General features: G+C 39.0%; 1 protein-coding gene and 1 non-coding gene across 5 annotated transcripts in view; one reads left to right on the forward strand and one right to left on the reverse strand.

Annotated features, from left to right (window-relative positions):
• The window catches only part of HERC3 (HECT and RLD domain containing E3 ubiquitin protein ligase 3), a 107,760-nt gene that overhangs the window by 12,568 nt on the left and 69,537 nt on the right, over nucleotides 1-25,655 (forward strand). For all 4 annotated transcript variants that reach the window (XM_045820106.1, XM_045820109.1, XM_045820107.1 and 1 more), the window contains 4 exons: nucleotides 20,837-20,996; nucleotides 23,255-23,331; nucleotides 24,140-24,361; nucleotides 25,330-25,421. In XM_045820106.1, the coding sequence (XP_045676062.1) occupies nucleotides 20,837-20,996; nucleotides 23,255-23,331; nucleotides 24,140-24,361; nucleotides 25,330-25,421 (551 nt within the window). The remainder of the gene's footprint in view (nucleotides 1-20,836; nucleotides 20,997-23,254; nucleotides 23,332-24,139; nucleotides 24,362-25,329; nucleotides 25,422-25,655) is intronic.
• On the reverse strand, nucleotides 12,871-13,018 carry LOC123806977. The gene has a single exon (XR_006783557.1). It is a non-coding gene; the product is annotated as a small nucleolar RNA SNORA79 (small nucleolar RNA).

The following is a 25,655-nucleotide window of genomic DNA, read 5'->3' on the forward strand; positions in this document are numbered from 1 at the left end:
AGAAAGACTGAGGCACGGGCCGTGCTCGTGGAGATTCCTCAGCAAGTGTTTGCCTCTCAGGGGGGCTCTTCGAACAGTGCAGGATCCCCTTCTCTTTGGGACTTTTGTGTCTTAATTCACGCCTTTTGATGGAAAACCAGGCTTTTCTTTTTTCATCTTATTAGATAACACATGTCTTATCAGTTACCAGGGGAGAGAAATTGACTAGTTAGGGTTAGAGAAATAGATTTTTCTCCCATAATTGAATGCTAAGACATTGCAATTGTTATGTGAATAGGTAATCCTCATACAATCAATATCAGAAGCATCCCTTAATTTTTCCTCTCAAATGCCTATTCATTCATTTATTTCTGCAACATGCTTTTGTTATGCATTTTGGGTTAAGCACTGTGAATGAGATAGTGATGACTGGACTCTGGGGAACCCATGTGGAAGAGCATGCTGGGGATTATGGGAGAGGGATTCAGATATAATCAACAAAAGAAAAAAGCATAGGTTTTTTACTTTTAAAAATGATTTTCATGTTAGAAAATCATTTTAATTATGCATTCTGTCTTTGGGGGCCGAGTAGAAGCATGAGTAGGACTTCAGCAAGTGTGTATGTATGTTTATGACTGTGGTAGGAACACAAGCTTATTGCACAGCCCCGAATGTACCCAAAGATAAACAAAGGCATGGGTGCAGTCCTTGTTCAGGGACTGTTGATGGACAGCAGTGAGAGAGAAGCTGGAAAGGTAAGGGGTTAATTAGATTCCTTCAGCTTTAAGGTCTTTCATTCATTGATAACAGGTGCTGTGAGTATTTAAAATCCATCAGTTTAAGTTCTTTTTCCTTCCACCCATTCTGTCTAAAGCACAGGTGGCAAACATGAGGCCCGCGGGCCGAATCTGGCCCTCTACCTTGTTTCTACCTGGTGGCAGTGCCGAGCTCTTGCTTAACTGTGAAGGAGTAGTTACATTCATATAGTCCTAAAATTACATTCTGCCCTTTAAGGGCAACTGCAAGGCTGCTGTGGCCCCCAGTGAGAATGAGTTTGACACCCCTGGTATAAAGGATCTAAATTTGACCTTCGGTATATGTCTCTATAGTGTAGGTATATCTCTGAGGTAGTTTCTTAGTCTCAGGTTTCTGCTACATTTGGAGTAGTGGTGATGATATTTGAATGAGTCACCTTTTGGTGAGAAATGATGAAGTAGGGTCCTGAACTCTGACCATGCTGAATTTGTCATACTAGCATGGACATGTGCCATTTTGTTTTTTTAGTTGCTGACTTTTTAATTTAATCCAAATCAAATCAAGATACTGACACTTCATTAACAACAATCTTGCTGTATTTCTCTAGATGATTTTACTCTCCTGTGTTTACTCAGGCAAGTCATTTTGGTGTCAGGAAGAACTAACTTTTTCTGTGACACTGTCTCCCTCTTTCCTCATATTTATCTCCTCCCATAGGAAGTGGTGGCATTCCACAGTTCCCCTGCCCACATGTCTCTGTTAATTCATCATCAGTGTTTATGTTGACCATTGGATAAAGGGCTGTGGAGCTGGTCTTAAGAAGAACTGTGAAGTAGATGAAGTATGATTTGTGGGCTTTCCCCCGTTCCTTGCCTTCAGGTTCCCTCATGGAAGCCCTCCCTGCTTAACCTGCAGCAGGACCCAATGTTCCAATCAGGGGTTTCTGGACACTTGGACTCATGGGATTTCAAGGAAGTGGCTTGTAGCATAGTCCATATGTCCGCCTTTATATACACAATGCACCTGATACCCGAGGTTCTCACATGTATGCAGATCATGGTGTTCTCTAAAATAAAAGTTCAATTAACAGTGCCACCAATTCATAAATTGAGTTAGTAATTCCCATTTTAGCTTTTACCAATTAATATAATACAAAAGTATAATATAGAACTATTATGGAGATGGCAGGAAGGTTTTTTACTTTTAAAAATGATTTTCATATTAGAAGAGATTTAAAACTAAGGTGGTCTTTTCTCTCCTGTTAAAACTCACTTGTGTCTTACATTAAGCTCTTCCTTGTGCTCTGTGTCCCCAGGTGAGAGCCAGTGTCTAACAACTAATGCTTACAGAGGGGTCAGTGGCAGGTCACAGCCTGATATCATGCTTTTTTGGGTGGGGAAGGTCTACATTCTACCAGGACTTGGAGAACCTTTAGGCCTACTTCACACCAATGACTCTTGAAAGACTTGCTTTCACCCTGGCCAGGCTCTGAAGGGAGTCATTTGGGGACCAGGAGAAGTTCTTTCCATTACTCCTGAAGAGACAACATGGTTAGGATGAACTCTGGAGTCTGACAAACCTAGTGGAAGTATTACCATTCTGATTCTGTATTTCAGAGCCTCAAATCCCACCCCCCTGCCCATTTTCCCCTCACCCAAGGACAGTATTTCTTCATTGATTTTAGAGAAAGAGGAAGGGGGAGAGACAGAAACATCAATATGAGAGAAAAACATTGATTGATTACTGCCTGTATGTGCCCCAACCAGGGACCAAACCCGCAACCTAGGCAGGTGCCCTGACATGGAATCGAACCCAAGAACTTTAGGTGTATGGGATGACGCTCCAACCAACCAAGCTACACTGTCCAGGACTCAATTATTTTTCCTGTAAAAGGAGGAGGCTCCTGTCCCAGTGTAGCTCTTGAAGTAGATCCAAATGATAAAGAAGATACCACAAAGCTACCTGTAGCCTGTGAAGGTTGCCCTCCTATCAGTATTCTCTGTGACTGTGCCCTCTGTTAGGCAGCGTCCCAGAAGAGCTGGTCACTCAGGATGCCTCATTGTACACCATTGTCTTAGAACCTGGGGTGAGAAGACTCGCCTTGAGGTGACAGGTGAGAAAGGAAACAAAATCCTTGCAGTCCTACAGTGGCAAAGCTCTGGGGAAGGTACCATGGTGAACACACCTGAGTGCAATCTGACATTCTACCAGTGGAGCCCCTGACGGAGTTGCATGGGTGGCTCGTGGGCCTGTGGGAGTGAGGTGCAGCCACTCTGCTTCTGCCTGTACTCTCTGTACTCACTGGTCAGGCCAGTGCTCTCTGTAGCCAAGGCTGAGTGATTACAAGAGACTTGAGCTAGAGTTGTGCCGAGAAGGCTTTCAGGTTCAATCATGGAATCCAGCTGGTGCTTACAATTTAAAGTTGAAATAAATAAGGTTCTAGTATAAATTACAATAGATTCCAGAAGTATCTGTTTTTGGTTAAGTTTATCTGTTAATTATAAACTCCATAGCAACTGTGGAAGAGTGCCTCAGTTTGAATGGAAAGATTATGTGAGCGGGCACCTCCCTCTCTTTTAACTTTTTCATTGGTAGGTGTGTTCTAAATCTGGATGCCACTTGGGTTTATTTTTAATGAGTGGGAAAAGAGAACGAGCCTGTTTTCTATATGCGCTTGTTGAGAACTGTGACCCGGAATGCTTCTAGACAGCGGGGAAAGCCCATCACAGACAGGCCCTGTTTCAGGTAGCCTGTGCTGGTCCCAGACCACAGGAATGCTACCCCCAGGTAACCCCTGTGGTATTTGGTGAGGGAACTTGGTAGAAGGCCACCTCCTCAGAGAACATGTTTCTGGAGACAATGGGCAAGTCTGAGATTTCAAATTGACATTGCCCAGACCAAAGGAATTTGTAGTATGAAGGATTAAAAAGAGTGATGAAAAGGAAAGGTGGAATGTGGTGGTATAGGCAATGTACCAGCACAAAATTCTTTTTGAACATGGATCTTGAGTTCATCCTGCCAACTATCATGTACCAGTGTGTACTGTTATTTTATACCTTGTCTCTAGCTGACACAGTTATGAGGTACGTGAATTCCATTTTTTCGGAGGAATCCTGTACCTGTGCCAGAGTGCCTCACACTCTGTATTCCACACATTGTGGAATACAAAGCATTCCACAGTGCTTTTACAGATTTCTTCTTTTTTCCCCCATCCTTGAGAACATCTAACAGTTTCCAAGTTGCTTTTGTTGTTCCTGAGGCTACTGTTCTTTCCTTGGACTCTCATTTCTCTCCTTAGCACTGCCCTTACCTGAACAGCTTCCCTGTGTAGTAGAGAGAGTGCATTTCAAGGACATGTCCAATACTGAAGAAGCCCCTGGTTATATGGGCCCATATAGTTTTCCATTTTGTCAGGAAGCCTAGGGTTTTACCTTAGGTGTGTCCCTGACTCATTCATTTGTGCTTTGGCCAAGGGCAAATACGCCTGTGATTCCCAGAAACATTTTTCATGGGCAGAATGCCAAAGCCTCATCTAAACTCAATGTCCAGCATTTTTGTTTTAAGTGTTGGATTGTAATTGTTCTGTGTATTCTTCTCCCATATGACTTTTCTCTCTCTTACATTGTGATATCAACTTTATCCACCTCCTTTGCCACTCCACCAATCAGGGATAGTTTCAGTCATTAGGATATTTTTTGATTATTCCTAATTTCCTTGTGTTGTTGCTTATGAATTCATCTCATAATTTCCAAAGACATACAGGCACAGAGCTGCATTTTAGGAAGACTTGTATGCCTTCCCTTTTTTAGTATAGCAAGCAAAAAATACAAATTTTTCCCTAAATGATGACTTTTTATAAATGTTTAATCTATAACTGAACATAAAGCAAATCTTAAAATATTTTATTAAACTAAAATAGGACCTGCTTGCCTATAGAGAAAAATTGAAAAATTTTATCTCAGTACTGTGTTTCTCTTATTCTCACCCAGCCACATTGTCAGCACTGCTCTTCAGCTAAATGGACAGCTTTCCTTTCCCAGTATTTACTCTGACTTCTCATTTTGGGATTAGCATAAACTAGTCCTTGTGTTCTTAGGGCTGGCTGAATTATTGTAAACTTTCTCTAACCTTTTTTCCTATATTCAGTGGACAAAAACTGTGTTAGGTGCAATTATTTAGTTTAATCTAATTTGACTGTGTTAAAATTCTTAAAATTATGCATAGAAATCCCAGGAAGCCTTTTCATAGCAAACCCAAGGTTAACAATTTACAAGCAGACTCTAACATTTCTGTGCAACCCTGTTGGATTCATATCTGTGGTTGATTCCTTTTACTTTGTCCTGAATTAGTTAGCTCCTCTCTTTCTTGCACGTAATTTAATCCAATTCACATTCACATTTTGTATTCAGTCTAAGCATTTCCATAATTCCTATCACCATGTAACAGCCCTACTGTTTGATAAATGAGATTTATAAAGTAGACCATTTCAAAAGCGTCAATTCTCAGAGCTGTGGTTGCTGCTAACCCTGGTAGAAGTAACACTTTGAACTGGCTTATCAGTTTGCTGTTCTGCATCTGAAGGACTCAATAACTCTGTTATATTAATCAGCTTTTGCTGAAAAGCAAACTGGCTGAGCTGAAAGGAAATTCTGTAATGACTTCCTGTTATTGAAGTGCATGTTTCCAGGGGCATAACTCAGATATCAAAGGCAGAAGGTGCCATAGGAAATGTTCAGATCTCAACACTATGCTTGTTAGGGGCCCCATCGCTTCCTCATTAGGAGTGGAAGGTGGTGTGGGAGGCTGTCCCCCTATCTGATGATGATGATAATGGTAGTAATCAAACTTGGTGAGATGTGCTGACTTTTTTGATAGCTGAGTGGACAGCTTTCTGGTCCAGAAGCCTAGGGATCAGGAGCAAATATCATTTAGTAATTTTATTTTTTGGTGTGCTTAATCAAAAGTTATAAGTAATTCCATTGTACTCAGCCTATTTCTTTAAAGATATTTGAATGCTTTAGGAAATATATACTTAATAATGAACATCTTAAATGTGAGAAGTTATTTGTAATTTAAAAAAATTGGCAATATTTTAAGGAATTAATACAGTGGTTTGTATGGTGACACATTTGTTAATTGTAAAAGTGGTTAACTACATATACATATTATAAGCTTTCATGTCTTGATGTGCTTAGCATTTTTAAGCTCATTAGTCCTCATGATAATCCTGTAAATAGGTCAGTATTATTGTCCCAGCTATACATATAAAAGAGAAAAGGAAAGGAATTGAGTTTGAGTTTTGCTTGGGTACTAACAGATAGTTTGGTTTTAATAATCCTAGAATTATGTCCATAGGTATCTTTTTAATATCAGGCTGATCAGGGAGGCCCAATAAAATTTTATTCTCAAACTGTTTTTCTTGTTTAATACTCATTCCTTATAAAAGAAACAAAAAAGAAGACTGTATTCTTTAATTTACTGGTAAAATACCAAATATGACCCAGGTGCTTTGATTAAAGGTACAGGACACAATCCCCTCTTCATCTTTAAAGGCATTAGATGAGATGTCCAGTCAAGGTGGTGGCATAGGTAAATGCCGTACTCGCATCCTCTCACAACCGCATCAAAATTACAACTAAACTGCAGGGGAACCATCATTGCTAACCGTTGAAATCTAGCTGAATGGAAATCCTACAAATGAGGATTTGAAGAAGAAGCCACATTGAGACTGGTAGGAAGGATGGGGACAAGGGACAGGCTCCATATCCATGTGTGTTGGATAAAAATCAGGGAGGGATATCTTGGCTGTGGAGGTTCCCCCTGAGGAGTGAGGAGTCCCAGCCACACACCAAGCCCCCTAGCTCATGGTTCCAGTGCCAGGAAGAGAAGCCCTCATAACTTCTGGCTTTAAAAACCAGTGAGGATTGTGTCTGAAGGACAGGGAGGGCTTCTGGATTCCCAGGCAGTTCCTCATCTCCTAGGTTTGGGGAGGGGCCCTGTATCCCTGAGGGTTCTGGTGCAAGGAAGGAGTGGGCGATGGCTAATGGGTAAGCAACGCATAGCGTCTTCCACAAGACTGATTTCATATTGTGTACAGATTTGGGTCTTTGACACCTTACAGAGAAATTATGGAGTCTTATTTTTGTTCCATATTATGATCTATATTTTCTTTTATGAATTGAACACCTTCACATCTGCTTTTACAACAAAATTAATGGCTATTTTCATGAGGCAATGACTTTCCCCAGAGTTTATGATAATATGTGAAATCATGTATTTCTTAAGATTTAGTTTCTTATTCATCTTTGTATCTCAGTGTTAAGCACAATGTGGAAGGCACATGGTATAGAAATGTGTTAAATAAATAGAATGTCTCATTGGCCTTATTATTTTGTTACTTTGCCGTGTTCTACATGAACTTGGGAGGTGGTTTGGGCTGGGTAAACAAAGATCAGAGTGATCGTATTTTAAAAATTGCTAAATTTTAAGGATGGAGGATAAAGGAGTGACTTGACTGGTAAAAGTTTCCATTTATCAGGCTTCACAGAGCTAAGAGTGGATTTGGTGTCATGCAGCAGAACTTCTCCAAAGGGAACTGTAATAGACTCAGCAACTTTAGTTCAGTAAACTCTGTTATTATTTTTTATTTTTGCAAGATTTTATTTATTTATTTGCAGAGAGAGGGGAAGGGAGGAAGAAAGAGAGGGAGAGAAACATCAATATATGAGAACCATTGATCTGTTGCCTCTCATCTCTCTCATGCCCACCACTGGGGGACCTGGCCCACAACCCAGGCATGTGCCCCGATTGGGAATGGAACCAGCAACTGTGTGGTTTGAAGGCCTGCATGCAAGCCACTGAGCCATACTGCCATACCAGCCAGGGCAGTTTTACCCATTTTTAGAAAGACTGCAAAAATCAAAGAACATTGTCTTTAACAAGTGGTATCAACTGGCCCGTAAGTCAGTCATTCATTATTAGTGGTCCTCCCCCTGCCCTCCTCTTTAACTGTCAAACTGTTGTTAAAATTATGAAACAAAGCAGACTCTCAAGTATACATCCTTTACAATACCTCTCACTCCTTACTACCACACCTTTCCCCAGCAATAAGTACATTTCCACATGAGTGTGAATATCTGTTTATTAATGTGATTGATACAGATACCCTTCAGTGATAGGACACTTTTAATTTTTTTTGCAGAACGTGTGAGTATGGGTTATGTCCAAGGCAGTAGTGGATGGACAGCAGTGGAATTTTGTGGTGGGCCAATTCTCTAGTCCACTGATACAGTTGTAAGATTTTTCTGGGTTCGATTTAAAGACTGTTTATATTCCCCAAGTGCTTTTCCATTGAGGTAAAGCTATTATGCTGTGTTTTTTGGATTCCAGAATCAGCTTGCTGTACTGAAAGTTTTATTTTCTCCCTTGTGATATTTTTCTCCTTTGCTGCTCTGTCAGCTATTGAGATGGAAACATTTGCAGTGGAGTGAGAGACTCTCAGAAGGAATATGATTCACGTCATTAAAATCTGAGAGTGTCCGAGGACTTTCCATGAGGTCTAGTCAAAATAGCACCTGAGCCTGTTAACTTTTGGGGGGAGTAAGTTGTTCACACTGCTAGGAAGGGAGTTGTAAGGCTCTATTTTTCTTTTCAAAGTAAAATTAATGAGAGTTTGAAAAGAATCCTTAATAATTTAAAAAACCCACTTCCTACTTCAGATAGTTTAGCAGTCAGTTTGAATTCTTTATTATGTGAAAGAAGTCTTTCATTTATTGATTTGGAATTGGCCTAGTGCTATATGAATAGTGCTGATCATGTTTAAATAGATTGTGCTGATGGTGGTAGCAGGTTCTGCCTTCTGTCTATAGTACTCAGAGGCTATTTGGACACACAGTCAAAACAGGAGTGCAGGAAGGTGGGGACCATTTTGCCCTTAGGCAGCAAGTCCCCTGGTTTTCACCAAGGAGGTGGAGGCTACGCTGGTCTCCTCCAGGCCCAGCTGGAAGGAAGAATGTTGGGAACTAGCAGAGGAACGAAAGAGGAAAAATAGAGGTAGCAGTCACCCTGAGCTCACCATGGAGCACACATGACATGCTCTTTCCCCTTCATCTGAAGGAAAAAAGGCTGTAGTAATTATGGAGTGTTTTAATTTACTGTGTGGTAGCATGTGATAGGGATACCTCAAATCATGAATGAGAGGTTGGGAGTTTTCTGTACTGTCTTTATGAGTGTTAGTCCATGCTTGACCATCTTTCTGTTCTTTATTCTTCACTGAGAGTAGCTTTTCAAGCAGAAAAGCTTTGGTGAATGTCTTTAGTATTTGCAATGTAGTGACATTAGTGGTGAACAATATATTCTGATTATTTCATGTTCTCCCATTGTTCACTGAGGGTATAATTCAGATTGACTAGATGCCTGTGTCCTTTCTTTTTTACTGTTCTAATTTATCATAAGGCATCTGCTGTCTTCTCATATGGAGGGGGGATTCATCTTAGGTTTTGTAAAGAGTTGCTTTTTATATTTCTAAACTGACAAAATGTGATTAAGAATGGGAAGGGGCACTAGCCAGGTGGCTCACTTGGTTGGAGTGTCATCCCATAGACCAGAAGATTGGGGGTTAGATCCCCCGGTTACAGCACATACCTGGTTCACAGGTTCGATCCCTTGTTGGGGCATGTTTGGGAGGCAATTGATGGATGTTTTCTTTCTCACATTGATATTTCTCTCTCTCAAATCAATAAAACACAGCCTTGGGTGAGGATTAAAAAAAAAAAAAAGAGTTGGAAGGCATAGGCCAGTGCCCAGAGAGCAATGAGCCATATTTTTCTTTCTCCCCCTCCCCCTTTTCCCATCTTCCCATGCTCCCCTGTTCCTTTCTTTCCCTTCTCCCCCTCACTCTCTTCATCGCTCCCCTTCTCCCTCTCTCTCACTTATGGACATCACCAGATATAGACTGAATGAAGGGAGGGTGCTAGTACAATTCTCCCAGGATTGGGCAGAGCCACTAGATCTACCAAATTTCTTTTCCTTATCATTTTATGAGCTTAAGAAAAACAAATCTCACTGCCATTCCTTAGTTAAATCACTTTGTGGATTACCATTTAACTGCCTTGATTTAGATATTTTTGGTGAGAAAACCACTGTTTCAAGTTTGTTCAGTTTCTGTGGCTCATTCACTTTGGCTATGTTCTGGCCAATCAGAGCTATCTGGAGAACTTCTTAGGACAGATCATTGAGTGCCGGGCTTGGAGAGTTTCAGGCTGTAGTGCATGTGGATGAAACTGACCAGTGAAAGCTCTGTCCCAGGAAAGACTGGAAGGAGCCAAAGACTTCAAGATAAATGAATCCTTTCTGTTGAACTGGCTACTCTCTGTCCCTTGTTTTGGACTAACCATCATGGCGACGCCAGACCCACAAGTCAAGAAGAAGCCATACTTTGGTCTTCTTTTGCTTTTACTGTTGTTCGTCCCTTAATGCATTCTTGACTCTGAATTTTGCTCTGTGTAATTTGCATATTTATATAAAGTACTAAGGCACTTTGACTTTTCTTAAGCTTTTATGCATAATTTATTTCTGATCAAGATTGCGTGGCTGCCCAGGTGAGTCAGGCATATGCTTAGTGGGGCATTTCAGTAGGAGAGGATGGTTTACTTAATAAATGGAGTCCATATAATTGGTTGTTCACCTGCAAATAGACCTAGACTCTCTAGCTCACTCCATATTCAAAAGTAACTTACAAATGTATGAAAGACATAAATGTAAAATGTAAAACTACAAAAATAATAGGAAAAATGGGTGAATATGTTTAGAACCTTGAATAGACACTTCTCCAAAGAGGACACACAGATGGCTAGTAGACGTGTGAAAAGATGTTCAGCATTACTAACCATCAGAGAAATGCAAATTAAAACCACAATGAGATACCATCACACTTGTCAGAATGGCTACCATCAATAAATCAACAAACAACAGGTGCTGGTGAGGATGTGGGGGAAGGTGAACCCTTTTGCACTGTTGGTGGGAATGCAGACTCCTGCAGCCTGGAGATAACTCAGAAAATTAAAAATGGATATGCCTTTTGACCCAGCGATCCCACTTCTGGGCATATATCCAAAGGAACCCAAAACACTAATCCAAAAGAACATAAACATCCCTATGTTCATTGCAGTGTTATTTACAATTGCCAGGTTATGGAAGCAGCCCAAGTGTCCATCAGTAGATAAGGGATAAAATGACTATTGGGCATTTACACAATGGAATACTACCCAGATGTGAAAAAGAAAAGTTTACCCTTTGCAACAGCATGGATGGACCCGGAGAACATTATGCTAAGTGAAATAAAACATTCAGAGAAAGACAAATACCATATGATTTCACTCATATGTGGAATCTAATGAACAGACTGAAGTAAGAAGCAAAACAGAGATAGACTCATAGATGGGGAGCAGGATAACAGCTAAGGTGGGGGCTTAGGGAGTGGAGGGATCAGGCAATAAGGACAAAGGACTCAGGGACATGGACAACAGTGTGGTGATTACCTGGAAGAAAGGGAGTATAAGGGGGGTAAATGGTAATGGAGATAAATACAATAAAATATAAAATGTGTTATGAATATATATTTCAGAAGCAGTCAATTGATATAGAATTCCTGTATTTGTACAAAATTTTATAAGAAATTAAAGCAAAAAATTACATTAAAAAACTTGAAAAAATACATATGGAGTTTCATTTGTAACCCTAAAACTGTGAGTATTACAGAATGAGAAGCTGTGTGGTTACATCTATGGCCGCTAACTGCACTTGTACTGCTGTGACAGCCCACTGACTCAAGTTTGTACCTGCCTTCTACACTGAGACATCTTTGTTGTTTAGTAATAGCTTTATTGAAGAAGCCCCATAACCACTAGCAGTCATTCAACTCCTCCCCCTATCTTCTAACCCCTGTCCTTAGGCAACAACTAATCTATATATTTACCTATTCAGGACATTTCATGTAAATGGACTCACAATATGAGGTTTTTTGTGACTGACTGACTTTTACTTGGCATAGTGTTTTCAAGGTTCATCTGTGTTGTATCAGTACTTCATTCCTTTTTATTGCCCAATTATATTCCATTGTGTGTGTATCACATTTTATTTATACTTTATCAGTTGATGGATATTGAGTTGTTCCAACTTTTAGGCTATTATAAATAATGCTGCTATGGAATTTGTGCTCAAGGTTTTGTGTGGATATATGTTTTTGTTTCCCTTGGGTATATACTTAGAAGTGGAATTATTGGGTCATGGAGTCAAGTCTGTGTTTTGAAAAACTGCCAACTATTTTCCAAAGTGGTTATACCATTTTATATTCTTACTAGCAGAGCATTAGAGCCTGAGACATTCTTTAAAAATGAAAATCTAGCCCTACCTGCTGTGGATCAGTGGATTGAGTGCTGGCCTGCAAACCAAAGAGTTGATGGTTAGATTCCCAGTCAGGGCACATACCTGGGTTGTGGGTCAGGTCCCCAGCATGGAGCACATGAGAGCAACCACACATTGATGTCTCTCTCCCTCCCTTCTTTCCCCTTTCTCTAAAAATCAGTAAATAAAATCTTTTAAAAAAATGAAGATCTGTTTATGAGTGCCTGGCTCATAGGGTTAGGCACTCATAAACAGGTACTCATAGGGTGATTAAATGAAATAGAACATAAATTGCAGTTAAAACAGTTCCTGGCACACAGGAAGCAGTCATTAAGTGTTGGTTATTTGATTATTATGGATATAGTGGGTGCTCCATGTATATAACAAGTTCAGAATCAATGTAGTGTTTTTTTTTTTTATTGGGGCAAAATACACATAGCATAAAATGTACCATCTTATTCTTTTTAAAAGAGCTTTACTTATTTTTTATTCTTCACTTAATTTTCACTTGAGGGTAGGATTATTGATGAGACAGAGAAAGACATGTGACAGAGAAACATTGATTGCCTCCCCTAACCACCCCAACTGGGGATTGAATCCACAACCTACATATGTGCCCCGCCTAGGGATCAAACCTGCAACCTTTTGGTGTATGGGACAATTCTCCAACCAACTGAGCTATCTGACCAGGACAATTTGCTAAATTGTTTTAGTTTTTCTTGTTGTTGTTGTAGTTATTTGACTCTGCAAAAATCAGAAGGCACAAATGAACAGCCACCTCATCCTCATGGTGCTGGGAGTGAAGACAAGTTAGCTTAAATATATGATGGACCAAATTCCCACTACCTAAGGCTCCAAGCAGTAAGAGTAACTGCCATGAAAAATTTTCCTGTTTCTTAGTGTGAAATTTTAAATGACTGTTTTGCTGCTTTTCTTTTATGCTAATAAGCATTTCATATTAAAATTTCCTTTTAAGCATCACTTTAACTATATTCCAATAAATTTTAATTGGATGTGCTTTTATTTTTATTCAGTTCATAATATTTTATAATAATTTGTCTTATGATTTTTTTAACTTTGATCCATGGGTTATTTAGAAGTGTATATTTTAATATTCAACTATATGGCTATTTTACTGATATTTTTCAGTTAATTATTTTTAGTTTAATACCATGTGGTCAGAGGACAAATTTTGTATGATTTCAGACTTTTTAAATTTATTCAGATTTGTTTTGAGGCCCAGAAAATGGTCCGTTTTTGGTGAATGCTCTATATCTTCTATTGAAAACAATGTATTTTGCTGGTGATGGGTGGAGCTTTCTGTATATGTCAATTAGGTCAGTTTGGTTGATAGTGCTGTTCAGATCTCCTATATGTTTTATATCAGTATATATCTATTTTACAGATTTTGTTTTTATTTGTTTTATCAATTACTGAGAGGATTATTTTATCACCCTGAAGAAAAAAGCATACTTACTACTTAGAAATATATCCTTCCAGTATTTTTTAAATATCAATATAATTTTTAACATGAAGTCATATCATACTTTTTTTGTAACCTTCATTTTCTCTTAATATCTCATGAATAGTTTTATATGATAATCATGTTCATGTTGATCTATTAATATATTACCTTTTTAAAAGACTGTATATTTCAACTTATAGTGTATAATCCCAAGTTCCTTTCTTTTTTTCCCTGTTAATAGCAGTGCAGTGTACAGTATTTCTTTAGAATACATTTGTAGAAATTCAGCTGCTATCAAAGACCACGCAAAATTCTAAGGCTTATGGAATATAGTCAAAATGCCTTCCTTAAAGTTTGTCCTGATGGGTAGCATACTAACATTAGGTGTCTACTATTTACTTTATTAAGAAGTATAGATAGGATTTGTATTATAACTTCACTTTTTTGTCCTTTCTTCATTTTACCTAACACCTAATAAACTTATTTTCTCTATATTTTTGATTTAATCAAATATAATTTTTACATTTACTACAGTTTATTTGATGAAGCAGAAATAGGGACTTTTACACCGCCTCTTTGAAAAGAAGTGGAGTAGCAAGTATTTTGTTGTGATTGCACAGTTAAAATGTCAGCTTGTAGTGTGTATTTTGTGACTTAGTATAGAGAGGTTTTTATTTTCTTTTGGGTCAGTCCATGCGTTTTGGCCAAGGAGGCCAAAGTCAAATATTTGAGCTCTAAGGATGTAGAATAGTGCTAGTGGTAAAGTGTAGTATGTAGTAAAAATTGGGAGGGGTAGGTTTTTATTCTGGATAAGAATAAATGTTTATGAGATAATAGAAAAAAAAATATATATATATAGGCCTCTGCTCCTAGTTCCTGGCACAGAGCTCTTAAAAACCCTCGTAATTTCCCAAGTGATAAAACCACTGTATCTCTTACTCTAATATTTGGTTTTTGACCCCATTCCTGACACAGGGCTCCTAAAAACTTTGTAAATTCCTAAGTGATAAGAGAACTAAGAGCATCTTTTGTTCTAATGAAGTGAGTGGCTGGGCTTCTGGGTGGGGCCTAGTCACCAGAAGAACCAGGTAATGATTAGAAGACTAGAATTTTCAGCCCCACCCCCCATTCTCCAGAGACAGGACCTAGGCTGGAAATGTAGTCACGGAGCATGCCTATGTGAAGAAGCCTCCTGTAGTAACAAAAGATGTACAGAAGTGGGGGAAATGGGTGTTCTTAACAATGTTCTATTTATATTAGTAGATCCAATTTCTACATGGACCTGTCTTGGTTCTGTCTCTTCCGAGTCATGTATTTTTTGAAAATGTTTTAGTTTGTCCATTCTACTCCATTCTCCCTGTAAAGGATGATGATGCTTTGAAATATGCATGAACTCCTCCAGTGGTTTTGAAATAACCAGTTTGTTTTTTCCTCCTTTAATATGAATCATAGCATTTTAATGTCTGTGACTTCTTTGGTTGTCATTTGAGACATCTTAATGCCTGACATTTGAACTTTGATGTTAAAGACTTTATATGTTCAACAGGTGTTTCCTGGCATTTCTTGTAGTTCTTGTAGGCACTTTGGTGCTGTCATTGTACAGAAAAGGAAAGCTCTGAAGGATAAAGCATGTGAGTTGACCTTTGAGGGACTGTTAGTATTTTGTTCCTGAGGATTAACATTTCATTTTTCTTGGAGGGGTCTTGAATTATGAACTGGAGGATTTAGGTATTTAACTGTAGCAAGTTATACACACCACTGTATTTCTACCACAGAGGTCCTTCTGCTTTTAGGATTCTCTCTACCAGAGCCATCGGGTAGTTTCCTAATTTACAATCTTTCTCTACAAAATTATTCTAAGGTATCAGATTATACCATGGTTGGCAATTCTGAGTTCTTGAAAATAACTGAGTCACTACCGCTGATTTTTTTCTGAGTAGTGGAGTGCTAATGACTCAAAAAAAAAATCCTTTTCCTCTCCCATTGCCTGTGACAGGCCTCCATATGTTCTAATTCATGTAGTCAGTGTATTTGGCTTATTGCATCCAAAAGCATACAAGGTAAATTTAGATTTATGGCTTTGAGAAGAAAGTATTCTTAGAACCATTTTTCATTTTGGGGTTCTGTATATGAGCATTATGGCTCAATTAAGTCACCTGTCTCTGAAACTGATAAATACTACTCTGAACTATCATAACTGAAATTTCTCTCTGATTCTTTATTTGGAAAGATTTAGTTTCATGATTGTTTAAAACTGGATGTCCTACACAGGATTAAACAAGTAAGTTTTTGATACGTATGGTAGGATAACTTTAGTGAAGTATCTGCTGCAGATATCTTGCTTGCCTCCAGGAATCGAGCACTTAACTGTAAAGGAATGTTAAACATACTTTCAGTTGAGCATTTGTGGTAAAGCTGTGTCTTCGTTTTTATCTTTTTCTTTCTCTTTTCTTTTTCTTTCTTTTTTTTTTTCCCAAGTAGAACAAAGACTGTGGACTTTCTCTGATTAAAAAAAAAAACACATAGTAGGAAAAAAAGTTATTTTAAAAATCTGTCTCTGGGTTTCTAGTTCTAGACAGGATGGCATAAGCACATTCCTCCCTACTGAATGCAGCTATAAAACCTGGACAGAATGCTTGGAGCAGATTTTTGAGGATGCTGGAAAATAAATAATGGCAGGTAGATTAGGAAAGAAGACCAGAATTGCAAGTACCACTGAACTGGCATTGAGTTGACCATTTCTCCTTCTGGTCCTGTTGCCATTTGGCCCCAGAGGCAGCACAGCTATTGGAGTACAGTTTGTAGGCTGTAGAGCTAAAAAGAAGCCCCAGGAAACCTTGAAGTGTTGTGGGGGATCTCAGATGAGGGAAAGCTCAGGAAAGCAGCTCCATATGGTTATCTATGAACTGTGGGCTCACCTCTGAGTCGTGATTATGTGGATGTTTTCCTACTTAGCATATAGATGGTTCTGAGATATGAAATAACAAATAGACCACTACCCAGGTTCCAGATTGGACATCATATGGTGCCCGCAGGGCACACATCCAAATAGCACTGAACAGGTTTTAAAAACTAAAACAAAATTGTTAACGTTCACTAGAAGATTTCAGTGAGACCCAGAGTCTTATAATGTAATAGTCAAACATTTTCATGGTATAATCCAAAATTATTCAGCATATAAAAATCCAGGAAAGTCTCAGCTAGCCTGGGAAGAGACAACAGGTGCCATTGCTGGAGTGACACAGATGTTGGGATTATCTGATGAAGAGTTGAAAGCAGCAATGAGACTAGAGTGGACTAGAGTGAGAGTTCAGTGGGCAACAGCAACCAGCGGTGGGTAAGTGTGAGGACTTAGAATCCACAGGACAGCAGGACAAAGAACTGGATTTCCCATGCTAATCCCTTTTGTCATACCAACTACTGACATTTAATTTATTTTGTGATAGTTTTATTAGTTAAAAATTTAACACTCAATACTGATCAATAATTTTGTATATCCTGTGTACTTTCCAGCCAACTGCTCATATTGTTAACTGTGAACTACTGAGTATATGTTCTCATATTAATTGTCAGTGGTGGAAAGAGTCAATTTGCCGTTATCCATACCTAGGCTATTCAATTCATAGTTACTTTCATCAATTTAAAATCTGCTTAGTCCATTTTCAGAGGGGAAGACGATAGCCTAGTGAGTGTAATGGGCACTGAAGTCAGAAAGGCCTGAGCCCAGTCTTCGCTCCGCCTCTCATTAGTTGTGAACCTTGACTAGGTTATATCGTATTCTGAGCTGGGGCTTATAGAGCCCTTGCCTCACTGAGTTGTTGCAAGAATTAATTAAGTATTGGTATCATCCCATCTACCTTCTAGGCCCGTATCATCCCTATTATAACTTGAAAATACATTAAAAATTATCATGGGCTCACAAGCCAAGTAGAAATAATCCTAATCATGTAAGTCCAATTGGACTGCTGAAGTGCTCTAAGCAGCATTCCACATTTGCCACTCTTCTGCTCTATTTCCTTGGCTCAGTCAGAGTTGGTAACATTGCTCAACACTTCTAAAGACTTTAAAGTGTTGCTTTGAGAGGACCACAGAGAAAATGTACTTTTATCCTAAAAAAATACCAGGTATTTCCTGTGTGCTTATTTTAATGTGTGGGTTGAGGTTCTGTCATAATTTGTAAAATATAGTATAGAGTCTTGATATAATGAATCAGAAGAGACTGCATGTGAAAATGTGCATCTCAGGCTGAATGTTCCCAACTGGGACGGGGGTGTGGTCAGTGAGAGGTATGAACGAAGCAGAATTTATTGGCCTGACCTAGGGAGGGATTGTTTGTTTATTTTTTTTTTATTTTTTATTTTTATTGTGCATTTTTATTTTTTAAGCTCTTTAAATTTCATACTTCATTTTATTATATTTCTTATTTTCTTTTTCTCAAGATTTTCTTTCTTTTTTAAATTATTTATTTATTTGTTTGTCTATTTTATTTTTGTTCAAGTACAATTGTAATTTCACTGTAACAGACCCCCAGTCTGAAACAGATGAGCTCTGTTTTCTGGCTAGAAAAAAAATAAGTTGAACTTGGTATAACCAGTGGTTTAATTCTCCACAAATCTTTGCTTTACTGAACAGTTTCTCTGCATTTGGGGCTGCACGTTTTGTTGTGACAGTAAACTGAGGTCTGTTTCGGTGGTTGATGGGACAGGAATTGGTTTGCCTAGGGCTTGACCAGACTGGGGAGAAATGCTACTTGAACTCTAGACATGCCCTCTTGAGGCTGCTTAGCTGTGGTAAACAAGATCAAGAGGGGTGCTGATGATGGATTTTGAGGCAAGGAGAGAGGTGGCAGATCAGGTAGAGACTGTCCTGTCAGGCAGTGGAGAAGCAGTATTGTCACGTTAGGCTGTCTGCTGACATCCAGGCAGGAAAGGCTACTGGGCAGCATAGGAGGTCAGGTTGTGGGGCAGCCTTCAATCCTAGCTGAGGTGTCAGCCAGGCCTGGGAGGAAGTAAAAACTGCCCAAATCCCGCAGCTGTGGTTCCAGGTGGAAATATGGCCGGAGGAGTGAAGTTAGGTGACCTGAGCGACTTCAGTAGGAGTATCTTATTGTGCATTTTTCTAAAGTGAAGACAAGGCTGCTCTTAGTGCAGTGCATAGGGCAAGGCTGAGGTGAGAGGTAGGCTCTGATAGCAAAGAGGTTAAAGAGGGTGGCTGATGGGAACCTCAGGAGTCAGGGCATCTTTCAGGAGATTTTCTGATAGGAGCGTGTTTTCAGCTGCTTAAGTTTAAAAAAAGATACTTTGTTTTCAAATACTACCTTTCCACAGGCTGTGCCGAGGTCGAATAACAGCTCCCTGCTGCACTGTCCTCGCCCTTGGGTCTCACTTGCAGAGGCTGTTACTTGGATATTTACTTTATATTTCTAAATAACGTGCTTATGATGTTATTTTTTATTTTTTTTCAGTCTTGGACATAATCTGGAGACTTCACACTGGGGAAGATTAGCATTCTCTCATATTCTCCACCCACCCTTTCTTCTTCCTCATCTCTGGATGCTTCTGTGTTCCCAAATAGTTGATTTTTAAAAAATAAACTGACAATTAAGTTTTTAACTATGTAATATAAATTACATTTATTTGGTTATTATGACTTCATGTACTGTGATTACTTTTACTTCCTGTAAAACATTTGGTGTTTTCTGGAGTTAATTATTTCATTTCCCAGCGTTGTCATTGTAACCTCTGTATTGTCCGACCAAATAGTACAATGTAGTGTAAAACTCATCAGATTGTATTTCCTTTTTCACCATGGAGACATTCTTTGCTTCATAGGCCTGCTACATAGCTACATTGGAAATAGTCTTCACCTCTGCTATGTAAATTCTTGTTTCCTGCCTATTCCTTTGTTTTGGAGGCATGATTTTTTGATAATTTCTGAGAAAGGCAGTGTGGGAAGTAAAATATTTTGAGAGCCTTATGTGCCTGAAAATTCATTTTCCCCCTCACATTTGATTCATAGTTGGCTAAGTATAGAATTCTCAGTTGGAAGTCATTTTCCTTCAGAACTATGAAGGCATTGCTTCATTGTCTTCTAGTTTTTGGTATTGATTTTGAGAAATCTGATGCCATTCTGATATCTGTTCTATTATGTATAAACTCTTGAGAACTTTCAGAAGTCAGTCTTTTATCAGTCATTATTCTGAGTCTTAATAGGGCCTTTCAGTGCAAAACTCATGTCATTAGATAATAAGAAATCTTTTTTTCCTTCTTTGAAGTTTTCTAACTTGTGTTTTGTTGTTGTTGTTCTTCTTTTTTTTTTTTTTAGTTCTTACTTGTTTTTGGACCCCTTAGAATAATCCCTTGATTTCTTTCTTTGTTTCCTCATTTTACTCTTTGCTTTTTTTGTTCTATTTCTTGGAAAATTTCTTTAATTCTAACTTCCTATCCTGCTTTTGAACGTTTTTCCTTTACATTCATGCTGCCTTATTTCTATTCTTCAAGGTAGTTTTGTTTGCTTTCTGAATATTTGAATGCTCCCTATCTTTTATTTCTCTAGTGACTTAAACATTTTTTTCCTGTTCCCTGCACAATCCTTTTCTTTAAAGTTCATTTTTTGTTTGTTTTTCTCTTTGCTTTTCATGTTAAGCTTTTCCTCAAATCTATTATGATTCTAGGCCAGTCTTTCGTATTTAAGAATGAGGTGCTAAAATCTGAGTGAAGCTGTGTGTTGGCAAGTCTTGTTAATTAGTGGGAAGCTGGACATTTCACTGGGGTACTCACAAATGTTTGTATGTGTGCGTCTTTTGAGCTAGTTTTCTCAGAGAAATTCTCTTATCTTTTGGCTAGATATGTATGAGACTCTGTTCTGGAACTGAGGGAGAAAGGTGTTTTTCTGGATTGGGAAGGGAGCATTGTAGGGTGACCAAACCAGAGAGGCCCAAATGTGAGTGAAAATGAGGCATATTGCTGAAAGCAGTGGGATTGAGTGAAATTCTGCCTGGGGACAATGAGACCCCCTCCTAGAATGCTCTCCTCCCAGTCCAGGCACATGAAAGACCATCTGAGATATGTGTGCTGGCCAGTATAGGTGGGATCTAAATTGACAGCTTTTAGAAACATATAAAATTTATAACCTCTAATATGAATATGAAAAACAAACTACCTGGGAAGGTAATTCTGTGCAATTCCTGTTTCTTGGTCATACATTTTCCTGCTTTGGTTTGGTCTCTTTCAGAGCAAATTGGAGCTTTGGCAGATCAGCACATTGTCCATGTGGCGTGTGGCGAGTCCCACAGTTTGGCCCTCAGTGACCGGGGCCAGCTGTTTTCTTGGGGTGCAGGGAGTGATGGTCAGCTGGGACTCATGACTACTGAGGATTCAGTGGCAGTGCCCAGGTAAGAATGTCAGAGAAAGGAATCTGAGTTTTCAAATGTCAATTGTTGTAAATATTACTTACTGCTGTTGCTTTGTTAGACTTACATTTTAGTTTCTGTTTTCTTCATTTAATTGCTAGTCCTTTGTGCTACTACTGTGCCTTATACTGTTATAGTACTCGTCACAAAAATTGTAATTATTTATAGAAGTGTGTATCCCAAGTTGAAAAATGTGAGTATGATTCCTCCCTGGCTGGTGTGGCTCAGTTGGTTGGAGTGTCATCCTGCAACCAAAAGGTTGTGGGTTTGATTCCCAGTCACAGCACATTCCTAGGTTTTGAGTTTGATATCCTGTCCCGGTATGTATGATTTGTCAACTGGGCATATATGAGGGGCAACCAGTTGATGCTTTTCTCTCACATGGATGTTTCTTTCCCTTCCTCTCTCTCTAAAAGCAATGCAAAAAAATATGAGTATGATTCTATTTGTATAATATTCTTGAAATGACAAAATTTTAGAGATGGGGTATAGATTAGTGATTGCCAGGACCTATGGATGGGGGAGGGAAATAGTAAAAGTGCATCACCAGGAATCCTTGTGGTGTTGGGACTATTTAGTATCTTGACTATGGTGTGGATACATGAATGTACACAGGTGGTAGGATTAATAAACACTCAGAAATGAGTACAAATAAAACTGGTGAAATATGAATGAGCTTAGTAGATTGTATTAATGTCAGTATTCTGGTTATGATATTATACTACAGTTTTGCAAAGCATTACCATTGGGGAAAATGGGACAAGTATAACTGGGCAAAATGTTACCATTGGGGAAAATGGGGTAAGGAATCTCTCCATTATTTCTTACAACTGCATGTGAATCTACAATTACATTTCAATTAAAATAGTTGGGTGTTAATTGGTATTAAATGCACACGTAAACTCTATTTTAACTTTTTTATATCTGAGAAAATAAAACATTAACAAAAGCAATAGCTACCATTATAATTCTCCCCCCCTTGCCCCTCCTATTTGCTAAAATATCCCCCTCCCAAGTGCATGTCAGTCTGACTCCTTTGTTTCTATGGCATATGCTTAACAAAGAGGAATAGGGCAATTTGTGAACTGTTAAAGCAGAGAGGAGGAGCTATTCCCAGACTGCCCAACTCTGCTGGGCAGTGCAAGGCACTTTATTTTTTCCATTTAATTCTCACTGCACCCCTGTGAAGCAGGTCCTGTTCTTATCTGCCTTTCATATGAGCGAGCAGAGGAATTTGATTTGAAAAGTAATCATATGATCTTCCTGTTTACCATTCTAGGAAATCAGGGTTTTGGAAGCATTGCCCTTATTTTTTCTTTAATTGTGGTAAAATATACATACCATAGAATTTACCATCTTAACCATTTTTAAGTGTACAGTTCTGTGGCATTAAGAATATTCATATTAAACATTGTGACCAATCTCCAGGACTTTAAACTCTAAAAGTTAAAAGTTAAACTCTATACTCGGTAAACAGCACCACCCATTTTTCCTCCTCGAGCCCCTGGCAACTACCATTTTACTTTCTGTTTTTGTGAATTTGATTACACTCAGTATCTCATAAGTGGAATCATATCATACAGTATTTGTCTTTTTGTGACTGGGTTATTTCAGTTTAGTGTAATGTCCTCAAGTTTCACCCACATTGAAGCATGTTTCAGAATTTTCTTTTTAAGGTTGATTAATGGGAAAATATAATAAAGATTATACAAAAATATTCAATTTATATGCTATATTTCGTTCACTCATCTGTTGATGGACACTTGGGTTGCATCTACCTTTTGGCTGTTGTGAATAATGCTGCCATTAACGTGGGTGTAGAGATATCTCTTTGGGATGCTGCTTTCAATTCTTTTGGATACATACTCACAAGTGGAAGTGCTGGATCATGGCATTGCCTTCATTTTGAAAGCCATTTAGACACCAGCCACATTCTTAGGGAACTGTCTTCTGTAGCTTTACTCCATTTGTTCCTGAATTGGAGATGACAGGTGGGAATTAACAGAGGGTGTGGCAATGGGTTTAAGTGCAGAAGCTTGTTTTTTTTTAAATAATACCTAAGGGGCAGGAGGTTAGTGAAAGACCTAATGGAATTATATCATGTAAGATTATATATTTGATTTTTTAAAGTCTTTTAGAAAAAATGATGTTATTTATTACAACTGTTTTATTTAGTTGGGAATATTTCTGATCATTGTTTGTTAATGCGCTTCTTAAGAATAAATCCTTTTCTGTTTCAGGTTAATACAAAAGCTGAACCAGCAGACAATATTACAAGTTTCTTGTGGCAACTGGCATTGCTTGGCTCTTGCAGCTGGTAATGTAACATTATGCTAATGTTATGATAATTTTGCCACCACTTCTCTTTGCATTTTTGGGTGGTGTTACCTAACTGGAAACTTTCAATTAGCTGGTTAGGGTCTATGCATTGCTGCTGGACAGTGGTAGTTCCCAGGCACCTTACTTTTCTCAGGGTGTGGATGATGAAGAAGGTGGCCATCACAGCTGCTCCAGCTCTCTCCCAGGGGAAGAGGAGCAGCAGGCAGGGCTGCGCCCAGATGTTGTTGCAGAGAGAAGATTAGTTTTTCTTAGCTACAGTTCACTATCAAGCTCACTGTTCCACTATCAGGTGCCCCAATAAATGAAAAGGGAATTAGAGAAACCTAAGCTTGCAAATAATACTGTATTCTATGTTAGAATAAATTTGAAGGAAGTCTACACTGATATGTCCTGTTCGATACTCTGTGGTGTAGTCAATCCCGTTCATAGCTGGACTCATAAAGTCCTGGGTCTCATGGTCTTTGGGGAGTCAAAATAGTTCAGCTTGCTTAGTGGATCTAAGCATGGTAATTGGCCTATTCAAAACTGAATTGACTTAAACATTTAATTTTTTATTTGCATAAATGTTAGTAGTCTTTGAAGAGTAGTAAGACTCAGCTTATTTCTTTGTTGTTATGACTAGTGGGAGTTTTGGTTATGACAGAACTACAGCATGAAGTGTCTCTGCTCGGTTGCCTTTGGGTGGGTTTGGTGTATATATGGGGTCAACTACCAGATGACCCTACTGGGCAGCAGTATTGTTCTAGGGAGATTATTTAATATCAGATATTCTGTTCTTATTTCAGATGGTCAGTTTTTTACCTGGGGGAAGAACAGCCATGGGCAACTGGGCCTGGGGAAGGAGTTTCCCTCCCAGGCCAGCCCGCAGAGGGTAAGGTCCCTGGAGGGGATCCCACTGGCTCAGGTGGCTGCAGGAGGGGCCCACAGCTTTGCCCTGTCTCTCTCTGGAGCTGTTTTTGGCTGGGGGATGAATAATGCAGGGCAGCTAGGGCTCAGTGATGAAGAAGGTAAGTAAATTCTTCACATGCACCTTTTTGGTTCAAAAACACACTTATTTAACACATGTTTCTTGAGGATCTACTATGTGCTGGACCCATGTTAGGTACTAAGGGTGCAGCAGTGAACAAAAGAGATAATACCTTGACTTAGTGAAGATTGCATGTAGTGGGCAGGTGCCAACAACAAACCAGTAAATATATACTATGTCAGGGGTTTGAGAGGAAAATGTCCCGTTTTACAAATAGTGATCAGGGAGGATGATAAGAGGATGTTTGAGCAGAGCCCTGTAGGAAGTCAGGTAAGAAACGAAACATGTGAGTACCTGAACAAAGGGAACAGGATGAGCAAAGGCTGTGGTGTGGAAAGATACGTGGTGTGGTGTGGTTGAGAGTGGAGTGGGAAGGGGGAATAGCAGAGCTGGAGGTCAGGCAGTCAGTGTAGGCCGGTCATGGAGGCCGCAGTAGGGCAGGGGCAGGGTTTTGGCTTTTTCTCACAGTGAAAGAGGAAGACATGAGGGCTTTGAGGAGAGGAGTGATTTCTCTTGGCTTTGGCTACAGTGGGTCTGGGGGAAGCTAGACGACCAATTTGGAGGCAGTGGGAGTCAAGCCGGGTTTTGTATCTGTTTTGAAGATGGGACCAGTTGGTTTTATTCACTGTTGGATGTGTGGTTTGAAATAAAGAGAGGAAAAGCTGGAAGGATAAAGTTACCATTCATGAAAAGAGAAAGACTCTGTGTGTATGGCGGGGTGGTGGGGAGGTGGGTGGGCAGAGGTGGGGAGTGTGGGGAAAACCATAGATTAGGTTTTAGATATATTAAAAATGATATGTCTGTCGGACATCCAAATGGAGATGTGGGCAAGAAGTTGAATATGGGAGTCAGCTATCTAGGGTGAACCAAAATTTGTGGTAAGATTGGTATGTATATTTCATCACAAGAACAAATGATAGTGACATTCTGATATTGATCTTATTCTAGATCGAGAGTCTCCTTGCCATGTGAAACTCTTACGAACACAAAAAGTTGTCTATATTAGTTGTGGAGAAGAACACACAGCAGTCCTCACAAAAGTAAGGGACTCTGGAGTATTCTGGTTTGTTCTGTGACACTTTGGTGCTGGGTATGATATGGATGATTATCATTGATTATTTTTGATAGTGTTTCTGAGAGAGAGTAGTGATGTTATTTGAAAATAGTTCAATTTATATAATCTTAAAATATGGTCTATGTAACAACATTCTGGGTTTCTTTAAAACTAGCCATCTGAATATGTAGAAAGTGCAATGTAATTAATATTTTAAAAT

This window comes from Phyllostomus hastatus, unplaced genomic scaffold, assembly GCF_019186645.2.
Source record: "Phyllostomus hastatus isolate PE091 unplaced genomic scaffold, TTU_PhHast_1.1 phas_scaffold_39, whole genome shotgun sequence".
NCBI lineage: Eukaryota > Metazoa > Chordata > Mammalia > Chiroptera > Phyllostomidae > Phyllostomus > Phyllostomus hastatus.